The following is a 12,411-nucleotide window of genomic DNA, read 5'->3' on the forward strand; positions in this document are numbered from 1 at the left end:
TGCATATACCTTTAGGCAAGTTAACAGGCCAGATTTTCCATCACAGCACATATTCCTGGGGGTACATGGAAGCATTTCCAAAACACTGAAGTAAAAGCAAATGTTCCCATGGATTTGTGGCTGGGAAAATCCGGAAGGGACATCATGCATCCCTGTATACAATCAGTTTTCTAAGCAACCTCTATGAGACTACAAACCACATGCTATGTAAAAACACATAGTAAGCAAAGTGGAATTGTTTACCTGGCTATCTAAATGGGGAGAAATAAAGAAAAAGAAAACACTTAATTTTTTCTTCTCCATTTTTAAAGTAATGGTCACCGCCACATATATATTTAATACACACACACCCCCCCAAAGAACCAGAGTTTATTTTGCTTCTAATTCTAGAATCTTTTCAGCTGACATAAAATGCAAAATACGTAAAATACATGCTTCTCAGGCAAAATTAAGTCGCATAATTAGGATGAAATGTAGATTTATTAGTGCCTGCTCCTCCATTTAAGTAGAACTAGGCCCTAAAGCCATTATTTTTTTTTTATTTTTTTACATGCAGCCCTGATCTCCAACTGTAATGTTTTGTCATTCTTGTAAAAACACAAACAAGTTTTTGTGGTCAAAACTAAGCTTCGCATTCTGTACAAAACCACATTTTATTCATCCCACAGAACATTTGCTACATTTTCTGCAAAAATCAGCCGCTCTTGTTACAAAAGTTGACATTCCTATCACCACTCCTCCTTGTTTATGCTAGCAATAAATAACTGAGTAGGCCTCTGTTTGTTTAATAATGTATTGACTAACAGCATTCTTCACTTCTGTGATGCTCTGTCAGTCTGAAACCACTTCATAAACAATTAAGATTCAATATCTCTGAGATCTGAGGCAAGACTTATATTCATTTAACAGATGACGCAGCTGAAGCACAGGGAGCTAATTGTCTGCCCAAGGTCACGTAGAAAATCAGTAACAGAGCAAGGAACAGAATCCAGGAGCACTGACTCACGCAGAGCTCCCTCCTCAACAGGAGAAGGGCCTTGAACATTCAGCATTAAGAGCAGCATGGGGTTTCCATTGCAGTCTGACAGAACATTCCTACAGGCTCGAGTTTTGTCACTGTCTCTCCCCTGACACCGTGTAAAACAAACAAATCAAACAGACTCTCGCTGCCTCCGCCTCTTCTGTGGAAAAGAGTTTGAGGCGAAAGCTGATGGGCTTGGCTTTTTAGAAAACCAGCACATAAAAACAACGTGGAGGAAATGCAAAGAGTTGTCCTTATTCCCATTTATAAGGTGAACTACCTGTTTATCACTTTGGTATGTTTGACCCCCTATTCTGCACTGGAGTGAAACTGCTGCTACTTCACTGAAACATTCGACAGAAAGATCAGATTCTAAAAGATCAGTGATTCTAAAAGTCAGTAAAATATCAGTTCTCTTAAGAAAGATCCAGACCCTGAAGCACAGACTTATTTGTGCTTTTAAAGGCAAGTTTCATAGGCTGTTTCTCTAGGTAACCTCCATTTGTATATTAGCTTCCCATTCCCAGAGGCACAGTCTGCATTCTGATTTTTAATACTGAAGTTATTTGACTAATTAAACAGAATTTGTAAATTGTGGTCTTACCCGAATTTCAAGCCCTCCATAAAACAAGGAAACAAATCCTCAATTGCCTTCTTTAAAAAAACCCCAACAACCTCTCTCTCACAGGTTGCCCTCATTTCCCCAAAATAATTTGGATCACCTGACCTCATCAAGGGCAGGTGATGCAGTGCTATGCAGTGCTGGAAAAGGCTCTGCCTGCAGGAGCTCATTTGAATGCAAGGCATCCCCCTGTGCTGTGCAGTGATGTGCTTATCTTTTCCATGCTGTGGCAATGTGTACCATAAGCAGCTGGTTAATAGACAAGAGATCAGCTTAAGCAGCTGGCTTTTTTTTTTTTTTTTTGGTATCAAAAGTGTGGAGCCAGATCATGGCAGTGAATTACTGAGATTCAGGGTTAACCAGGGAACACAAGACAGGAGCCAAATGTATGAGCACTGCTGCCTTTGTGGGCGGCTTACAGGCTCTTTTCCAAAGTGCTCTCAGTGACTTCTGCGTAGATACCAAATGGATATTGAATAAAAAATTCCACTCTAGTCCATTATCTGAGCCACTGATGGGCTTGATAGCACTAAGCTCAGAAACCTCTCTAAATGCATTTCTCAGTCCAACAGTGAACCCTTGGTGACAATTTTGTTCAATACTTTCTAACAAGGCTGCATCCCTCTTACAGTAGCCTAAACTAATTTTCCAGACCATATTCCAAATCCTTTGTTTATGCACATAAAAGGATAAGACATGAAAGAGTGACTAAAATCAGTAAATAAACTGTCTTTTGCCTCATTCTCCTATCTACAATTCACACTGCCACACATCACAGAAACAAGTTCCACATGATCCAATCTGACTGCTCTTGACCAGCTCATGTTACCTGTTACTTATTTGCTTCTCATTGTCCATTCTTTTTACAAATAGTTTGACCATTTCAGTATTCTACCAGGACATGCACAATCTTAGAAGTGGAAATTCTTCCTTGCCTCCCTTTGAAAGTGTGCATTGTGTGCCCTTTTATGCCTATACATCTCACCAGCCTCCTATCAGTCATGTTAGTGGCTGTCAGGTTGTTTCTGATCACTCTTACTCCTGAGCTGTCTGCTTTGTGAGCTCAGATAGATAAATCCAAACAGACCTTTCCCAATCCTCTCTCTTCTGATGTGAGTTGCTCTTCACTCAATTGTCAGCCAAATAATGGCAATCAACACAAATTATAGTGTCAAATTTTGCAAATGTGGGGCTACTTTCCAGTGGAAAGGAAAAAGCATTAACTATTTCCTGACATCACTACTTTCTTTACACTATGTTTAATAATTGGGCCAAACTTCCACTCTGCATAGATTTTTATCTCAAGTTTTAAGTCATTAAAAACCCTCACAATTTACCCAGATAGGAACAATCTTTTCTATGTTTTGGAAGAGTGCCAGTTTGAGATATTCATGTGAATTGACTAAGGAGCTCCCACGTCTCCTAAATTCTTCTGCATTGTCCTGTTTTAGCACTGCCAGCAACAGGGCCTAAGCTTTGTACTGAGTTTGTAGTCATAAGGAATGAGACGCATCAGCTGGGCTCCATTCAAGCTTTTCTTGACCTGACAGCAATTGATTTAGCTGTCACAGCAATTTCTCCAATTGACCAGGTATCAATATCTAACTTGTTTTACTTTTGTTTATCTTTGTGTTGTACAGCCAGAGTTCCATATCTACAGCAGTTATTCCACTAGAATTATATATTTGCAACTAGATCATGACATAGTTTATAGAAAAATGTGCTAGGAAGAATATCAGAGGCCTCTGAAGTGGAGACCCAGGGTAGAGTATATAGGAGCACAGCCATGAGATAAGAGATTGGGAACAGGCTTGGCACTGGAGATCCCACAGCTCTAAATTATTCACTAATGTTGAAAGAAAAATACTCTCCTGGAGTAGGGCAAAACTTGTTTTAAAGGTAATAGAGATCAGAGAAACAATCTCTCAAATACATAAAGGGAAACATATAAAGTAAATTCTGTTGAAACCTGGAGCTAATCACCCATGAGGAAGTACGTAACAATGTGTTAGCAAATATTTATAAAGGACCTCAAGTGGATCCCAGGAGAGGAAGAAGAAAATATCACTACAAACACCATATTCTTCCCTGTGAAGGACACCAGATTTCAACAATTCATTGTTACACTTCCTCTCCTCCTCCTGCAGCGTGTGAAATATTAGGACCTAGAGAAGCATGAATGTCAGGAAAACAGGCAGAAATTAAGAAGTGTGTGTTACAACACGTGTGTGTTAATTGTGTGTGTTAATTGTGTTTTTACTATTATTGTAACTTTTTAAATATGCAAAAAACACTGCATTTGTGTTTAGGTTGTGGGGTTTTTTAACAATTAGATCTGGACTAATGGTGATTAGATGTCAGATTTCATTTAAACTAGCACTAAATTCTAGTTTTGCTCTTATAATGTGTGCTTTCTCTTCCTCATAATGAAGACTCTGAGCACATCCCCTTCTTCTCCTCTTAGTCTTGCTTCCTACAACACCTTACTTATTAAATCCAAGTTTCCATTTTTGAACTGCAATAATTCTGTCTCTCCTTTCCAAGGCTGGGTAAGTCTATCATTTTTATGGTTACTCTCCAACACACCTCTCATATTTTTAAGCAAATCTCTCCAGTACAACTCAAAGGTAGAACAATCTCTCATCTACTTCTGCTCTCTACCTTCTATTACAAAGGTACTGAAGACCTAGGTGGATAATAGGCTTTTCCTATGGGTTCCTTCACACACAGGTGTCAGGAAAACCCCACAGGTCCTGTTTTGTGAGAAGATTCAGCTATTGCTCAAACATAACCAAAGAAAAAGTGATTTTCTGTCTTTATGGGCAACAGTTGACTTTCCTCTTGGCACCCCTATAACAATGTCTTGAATTTTCTTCCTCCTCTTGCCCAGATACTTACACAGCAAGACAATTGCAATGTATAGCCTGGATCAGAGTAAAAATTATGAGGACCACATCAGTATCATGAAATACTGAAATCACCTATCCAATTTATTTGTTGAATTTAATATCACTTTTAAAAGTTGCTCTTGTTTCATTTTCAGGCAACATGTTGGCTCATAAGTTATTTGTTTCTCTAGTTTTGTATGTTTTTATAGGCTAACAGTTATTTGAAATACTAATTTTTTGTAAGAAAACAGCCTATACTCTGTTAAGTCTTCCCCTGTAACTCAAAATTCTTGGTTTTTTTCCCATTGCTGTGCTGACAGTGTCTTGTTCTCTGGTTCTAATAGTCAACTTTACCAGAAACATCACTGCCAGTAGTTCATGATGGGAATGACTTCTGTTGTTCATATGTTTTTTTAACTCTTTAGCACAAATTTGTCATTCACCATGTGCTTATCCTAAGCCAATGTCATCATAAAGGCTCCCTGCAATGCAGGGAGATTTTCTTCTGCTACTAAACAGCTAAATTCAATCCTGCATTCACAGCTGAAGTCAAAATATTTTCAGCTAAATGAAGTTTAATCTAAAATGTACTGTCTTCAATAGAGTAAAAAAGTTTCTGGGTAAAAAAAGCTCTAGACTTATTTTTACTCATATTAATTAGCAAAAGTTTGAGGCAGCTGCAAATACCTTCCCTCACTATCCACTCCCACAGTCTCTGAGACCATCTGGTAAAAAGTCCTTGTCAAGTCCAGTGTGACTGGTGATTTAAACCCTCGTTCTAAATCAGGCAGAACAGGAAGTTGAATAAATGCAGAACAAAAATTTTTAAACTTAAAAAGCTGCCAGAGTTAATCAGAAGTAAGAGCAAGTTTGGCAGAAGCAGCTGTCCTCTTTCTCTCAGCCTCCATCTCCCCTTACACCAGCCCCCACTCCCAGTTCTGCCATCCACTTTGGACATTCAAGATAAACCACAAATCCACTGAAAGTTCTCACTGAAGACAGTGAAGGCTGAAACAGCAAAGACTTTATCATTTGCAAGTTCTATTAGTGCCTACAAGTCCTGATTTGACTGACAAACTCAGAAGTTAAACAGCCCGATGCTGAATATAGATTCTCACTGCAAAACTACCAGCATCTGCTAACCTCACATTCACAAGAGTATGATGCTTTTCAGAAGCATGGTATCTGGATACTCTCTCTTGCTAATTTTGAGCATAACTTTGTATTTATGCTTTTCTGACTTACTGACAGTTATGGTGACCATCAAAAGCTTTGGTGTTTGCTTTATTCTGTTAATTTTAGCCACATGTTTTTTCTCACCTTTCACTCAGCTTGTCAGCACTGGAATCTGTGATTCCACTTCATTTAAAATGTTTGGTTCTTTGTATGCAGTGCAGGTTGTCATCCATCCACCCCACTGCAGGAAAGCAGCCCGTTCCACCCCACCACCCTCAAAGGAAATGAAACCTGTTTCCAGAAACAACCAACCCATTACTAGATAAGTTAATTCTGGGATGTCAGCATGCAAACTAGTATTAAAGACAGGATAAATCAACATAAACACTATTACATACTTTACGTAAGAGTGCTTACAAAGTTATTCTGGGGGTCATAAAAAAATTACTGTTCTCCCTCCCCATCCTGGTGAAAAATTACTCTTGTGCGGTTTTGCTTTAAATATAGAGGGAGGGTGGAGGGAGGTGTGGAGGAATATGTCAGCACACAAGAAACTCCAAAAAGCAGACAGAAAAGCCTAGTGATTAATAGGGAATTTTGGTTTTACCCCAGCAGAGATTTATCACTCCAAGTCTTGTGACTCTGACAAATTTTACAGTAATGAGCTGTGTATGCAACCTACAATAACTGACAGGCAATAATGTATTCCATCTGCTAGAGATGTCCCAGGAGACCTTCAAGGTCCAAAAATTTAAATAAATTTATAATTTTTTCCTCCCTAATAAAAAGAATTTTGAAACAGCTATTCATTTCATTTTGAGAAGCATTCATCTTCAAATAACTGTCCTTCACCACAATGTAACTCAAATGCATGAAAAAGATTTCACTTACACTCGGGTATTATTTTTCTTCTATTTGCATCAGCTTTTACAGCCTGCCACTCACACTTCCAGTTATCATCTTGATACTTAAGTCCCTTTTTAAAACCTTAAAAGGAACATCAAAGATGCCATCTCTTGTCATATTTCGGGGAGTATGGACTTCTGTCATCCATTGTGTAGAAGACCACTTTCAAGACTATACAAAACTATTATGGCTAAAATCTCAGGTGATATTTGTGGGTTTCAAATCAATACATGAAAAAATTAAACCATACACCCTGGTATGAGAGTTCCTCAGTAGATGCAACAGATATCCATTAAAAAAATTTCCTGTAGCAGAGTATATCTTCAGCAACAGTTATTTTCCAGAACTGTTTTTCCTAAACCCTAAGTTGCTTTAGCTGTCTCTTACTTTTTCCTGTAAATAGCTTCTTCATTATGAGAAGTTTCATTTCAAACAAGGAAACTATTATTTTGGAAGACTTCTGGCTCTTCCATTCCTTCAAGTCCCTATAGCTGCAAAATACTCTACATTATTTTCACCCTAAACTCCATGCATGGTGCAGAACTAAGGAACATTTTTTTTTTTTTTTAGATAATCAAGATTCCATCATATATGTAAAAATTTAGTTTCCACAGTATCCACTATCCAATGCATGGGTTTTATTGCACATATGAAAGCATCTCATAAACCTTAATGTTGATCATGTTTATTGGCTTTAGAAGACTCTTTTTTCAAAACTCCTTCATAGAGAAGAGTATTTTCAAAACCTAAGCAGGTTTTGAGCAAGCCAAGAGGATGCTGGGTGGACATAGATACATAAACTGAGTATCCTAAGAAATACCCTATTGTCAAGAAAAAATGTGCTTATAAAATGCAGCTCCTGAATTCAGATAAATCTCTCTTTATCAAGGAAATTTTAAATTAATTTCAGTCTATTTCTGCCCAGAACAAGGCATTTTCTTAGCAGAACTGTTATTCTGTTGTCTCCACTTGCCAGGCATTGGTTTCAGGTCTCTCTACAGCCATTCTCACATCTGAGCAGAGCAGCAGACCAGAAGAGCTTTTTTAAAGTAACAGCTCTGTTCCTTCTAGGCAAGGCCTATAAAACTGATCTAATTCCACCTCAGAGTTTGCCATCAGCTGTAAAACATCCAGCCCCCACAGCCAATGAATAAAATATTCCACTATAGCAACACTGAAATAGAAGCTGGCATGGTCCTTTTCAATTGCCTTTTTTATTATTTTTTCTGCCTTTTCAACTTCCAGATTTTTAATAGAGGAAAAAAATACCTCCGTTTAGAGGCTTGAAGCCTGGTACTTTCACTTCTCAAGAACAGAAGTGTATTAATTCTGTAAGGGAGACATTCACTGAGAGAAATCAGGTTTAAACTTTTGAGAGGTGTCAAAAATGTTCATTCAATTGAGCAATCAAGTTAGCCAACTACATTCCTGGAAGCTTTGCAACAGAAGAAATAAATCAGAAAATCAAATGAAGTGTGACTTACTCCTGATACTGGCTAAGGCAAAATATGAAAAAAAAAAAAAAAGTTTTATTGTTAAGGGAATAATATGCATGGATGTCTCTCAGAACAAGAAGAATTTAGACCAGCTATTATAAAAGTACAACGCAAAAAAAATTTTATTTTTCTCTGTTACGGAGCTATCAGAGAGAAAGAGATACAATCAATCTCTTTTCAATCTCTGTCCTCTGCAGACTGACTATGAAAGTTTAAGGAATATAGCTTAGATGAATAAATGTGGACTGGTAGAGTCACAAACACAGACAAATAGCCCTCAACATCTTAATTGTCTTCAGTAATGTCAGAAGTTACATATTACTGCTTCTTCTGTCCATCACCAACTGATCCCACAACATCAAAATATGCTCAGCAAAATCTGCTATTACCTGCTCAGCAAAGGAAGTTGCACAGCTTTAATAAACACACTGAGATAGAGCATTGTGCTCTGTTAAGAGACATGTAGTTAAAGCAGAAACTTTATTTATAAATCACACTGTCATCTCATTTCCCAGATCCCTATGAAAGCACTGAAAACGTCAAATAAATACCACGGTTGCTGAAAACCATTCTGAACTCAAAATGACAGATACAAAATTTATTTAAGATTATAAAACATACAGAAGAACAAGAGGGGTAATGAAAACCTCCATCAGTGGGTAAAGCAGAAGCATGAAGGACTTTCTGAATCCATGGGAGCCAGATGCTCCCCTCTCTTATGGATGTGCCTCAATGTGCCACAGCTCAGCTCCCTGCTACTCCTCATCTGACCACTGTAGCATGGGTGACATTCATTGCATTGACATCACCATCTTGTAACTCTGTAAAGTCAGAGCAACCCAGTGAAACTCTACCTTTGATCATGTTCAATACAGAAGATATTACATATTCCCTTTGTGGGCAAAAATATTTAAAGTACTTTTTATCGAAGTAAAACTACACGTCAAAACTACAGCCATACACTCTCCAGGCTGAAATAGTGTGTCAGCTTTAATGTCATATAGAAGTAGGAACTGTATACAGAGCTTACGTTCAGGTCTATCAAAAACAAATGAAAACTTAAGGCAGAGCACTGCATGATAACAAACCTTTGGCTAGGACCAGCATCCTTGGATAACCCTGTTATCTTGGCAAAGCTCTGTGGGCCTCTAGGTACAGAGCTTAACTCCTCAGACTATGAGGAAAATGATCTCCCCTTGAAATAAAGATTTAGCAGATCCCAAACTAGCATAAGTTTCCTCAACCCCATCAGACAAAGGAAATCAAAGGTGGAAAAAATTTGCTTTCCAAAAAACCCTCACTTTATAGTAAACAACAGTATTCATACCGACATTTCCACAACAAACTTAAAAATTTACAGTCAAAGCACTATCTTAGCTCAGAAGTAAAATTCAGCTGGTTTCCAGGTTACAAATACAGCAGCAATGTACAGGAACACAAAAGGTTAAATAAAGCAAGAAAAAAAACCACTACCCAAAATCTCTTAGTTGACATAAGCATAAAAATATTTACCTTTTCCTATCATGTTTTATTTGCACAATGTTTAAGAAGGTTCCTGTTTTATTTCCCATCTCTCAGGCTCTATGTGAAGTAAAGTTTAAAGGTGGGGTAGATCTGAGAAACTTATAAAAGCAGCGTTTTAACTATATAACTTATATTAAAAAACTTAATTGAGTTAACTTTGGTTAAAAAAAACAACTAAAAAAAAAATCCTTGTTTTTATGTTAACACCATTTGAATCTACATATTTCCTTTAATATATATCCCCTTGGTTTTTTTTAATGTAACTCTTCTTGGTTTGAGGCATTCTGCTTTACTGATTAGTTTAAAATTAATTTTTTTCACAGAATTTTCCCTTCATCAGTTCAATTCCCTTTACCACTCTCCTAAAAATGCCATCTTGAACACAAGTGAAAGTAAATTACCTCCTGGTTCATCAATGTAGAATGACACATCTTTGTTGCTTTCTTGTTCATCAATGTGATCATAAGTGATCTGTGGAACAGACAAGGCATTCTCTCCTAGGTTTATTACAGGTGCAGAACCATTACCACAGCTTAGTTTCCCTTTTCTTTTGTATCTTCTAGCCTGTGATAACAGAAACGGGATGATATAAGATAATATCAAAAGCATAAACTACATTTGAACTTCACTGCACAGTAAATTCATTAGAGGATGTTTGTTGTTTGGTTTGCTTCTTTTTTTTTTTTTTAATACAGAAAAAATTAAAATTCAGTGAAAGTGTTATATCCTTGGTTAATGTTCTCAAAGTGGCTGATTCTGAATTACCAACAGAAATCTGGTAATAATTTGACTTGCAGGAGAAGATATATAGCACATTCTGAAAGGTTGCAAGTATAACTTTTCAAACTGGTTCCAAAACTCCAAAGGTACTCCAAATAGTAATCACTCAGGTACACAACTGTTTGACAGTCACGTCTTTCTAAAACTCTCATTAAATGTTACCATAGACTTTGACTTAGGAGCTAGGCACCACACAGCCTTTTCAACCAAAGTTTCACCTTTTACCAAAAGACTGAATTAGGCACATCAGGAGAAGAAAAAAACTTCCACCTGCCTCTGAAATGGAAGTTTTCCTGATTTTAAAAGCTTAAGAAGCAAACTAATGAACACCCTACAGTTAGTACGTAAGAATAAAAAATTATCTTTTGATTTTAAATGGTTCCAAACAAGGCTGGTCTCCATCTGACTGTGACTAGCAGTGATCAATGTCACAGCCACTCACATATTGACTACATGGCCACCACCACCACTTCACTATATAAATACTACTTCTCACAATACATAATTATTACCCTTACAACTCTGTATCCTTTGGCTCTAGTGCCACCTGATTCTGCTACTCACACCCCTCAACACAGATGTAAGAGACATACTTTAACTTGTCTGATGCTGCAGTAACTTTCCAACAAGAAGCTGAGATCTAGGGCTCTACTGCATCCTATTCTGCAAAGTATTCCAGCCCCTGATGTTACCTCTATACAGTAAGAGATAAGCACCACCAGAGAGAATGTATTCATACATATCAACACAAACACCTGCAGGTTCAATGTATTCACAAATTGGACAATGCTAGTTGGTCCAGGTAAACACTTTTTTATTTTATTATAGTCTGTATTCTGTTGGAATTCACTCTCCTGCTAAGCGCTGCGGTGATTAAAAAAAGGGACATTCAAAATTAATCAAACAGGGCACAAGAAATGGTAGGAAAAAGTGGCATTTTCTGTAGATAGTGTGTAGACAGATCGTGCTGCTACAGCTTCCTACACGTGCTGTGGGAAATCAAACTGCAATTTTCTGCTGGGCAACAGGCTTCAGTAAGATGTCACTGCCTGAAACTAAGCCTCTAACATCACTTTAGAAGCCCTGGGTGTCTGAGTTAGACCTGCTGCACGTTTGGGCCCTTCCAAAACGGGTGAAGGCTAAAGCAAGCTTGCAGTGAAACCACATCCCTATTTTTAGGCAATCCCATATGTCAAGACAAACATTTTACTGCAGCCACAGCCCAGGAATTTGCCTGAATTTCTACACCCAGCCCTGTATAAAAGTACCATGGAGAGAAGTACTTGGGCAAGACAAGCACTGATACAGACAGCCAGATGTTGAGTGCTTTTAAGCTGGCTATTCTCCTGTCTTTCTGCATAAAGTACTCTGCAAAATGGGGAAGTGTCATCACTGACTTACACTGCATACACCCTGTGAGAAAGTAGAGGGGATAAAGCAACTGAGAACCAGCACTTGTGAAACCACCAGGGCAAATTTTAATTTCCCTGTCCCCCAGGAGTATTTTAAGGAAAATTAAACTAGTCATACGGTAGCATAAGAAAAACAATCAAACGCCCCATTTCAAATGGCTTTCAGCTCTCCAAAATCTTTTGACGTTTCATAAGGATTTCAGCAAGTTATCCCAATCAAATGAAAAGCACCAAAACAGAGCTCTGTCATCTCTCCGTTACCTGTTTTTTCAGACTAGGGCTAGATGGCGCTGGTGGTTTTTTGGGAGTTTGCACCGGTGATGTGACATAGATCTTCCATGTTGCTGTAGAACTGCAGGATTTCTCTGCTGCGTAGCACCGCCACAAAGTCTAAAATAAAATCCCAAATCAATAATCTCAGGGAATAAGCCCCCGTTGTCCTGCAGGGCGTGTTAGTCAAATTTTGCTGCAAATCAAACTGACAGCAAAGTCTTCAATCAATACAAAGATGCTGCAGTGTTCTGACTGTAATCACTGTGCTGTACCACACAGTATCTTGCCTCATAAAATACATTCTTCCCTGTAT

The 12,411-nt window shown here is 38.0% G+C and overlaps 1 protein-coding gene across 1 annotated transcript in view; it reads right to left on the reverse strand.

The window, feature by feature from the left end:
* Positions 1 to 12,411, reverse strand: part of KCNQ1 (potassium voltage-gated channel subfamily Q member 1) — a 476,140-nt gene that overhangs the window by 405,850 nt on the left and 57,879 nt on the right. Inside the window, exons 9-10 of the mRNA XM_071733362.1 lie at positions 12,087 to 12,215; positions 10,035 to 10,197 (exon numbers count right to left, since the gene is read on the reverse strand). Coding sequence (XP_071589463.1) covers positions 10,035 to 10,197; positions 12,087 to 12,215 — 292 coding nt within the window. The remainder of the gene's footprint in view (positions 1 to 10,034; positions 10,198 to 12,086; positions 12,216 to 12,411) is intronic.

Source organism: Heliangelus exortis, chromosome 1, assembly GCF_036169615.1.
Source record: "Heliangelus exortis chromosome 1, bHelExo1.hap1, whole genome shotgun sequence".
Classification (NCBI taxonomy): Eukaryota; Metazoa; Chordata; class Aves; order Apodiformes; family Trochilidae; genus Heliangelus; species Heliangelus exortis.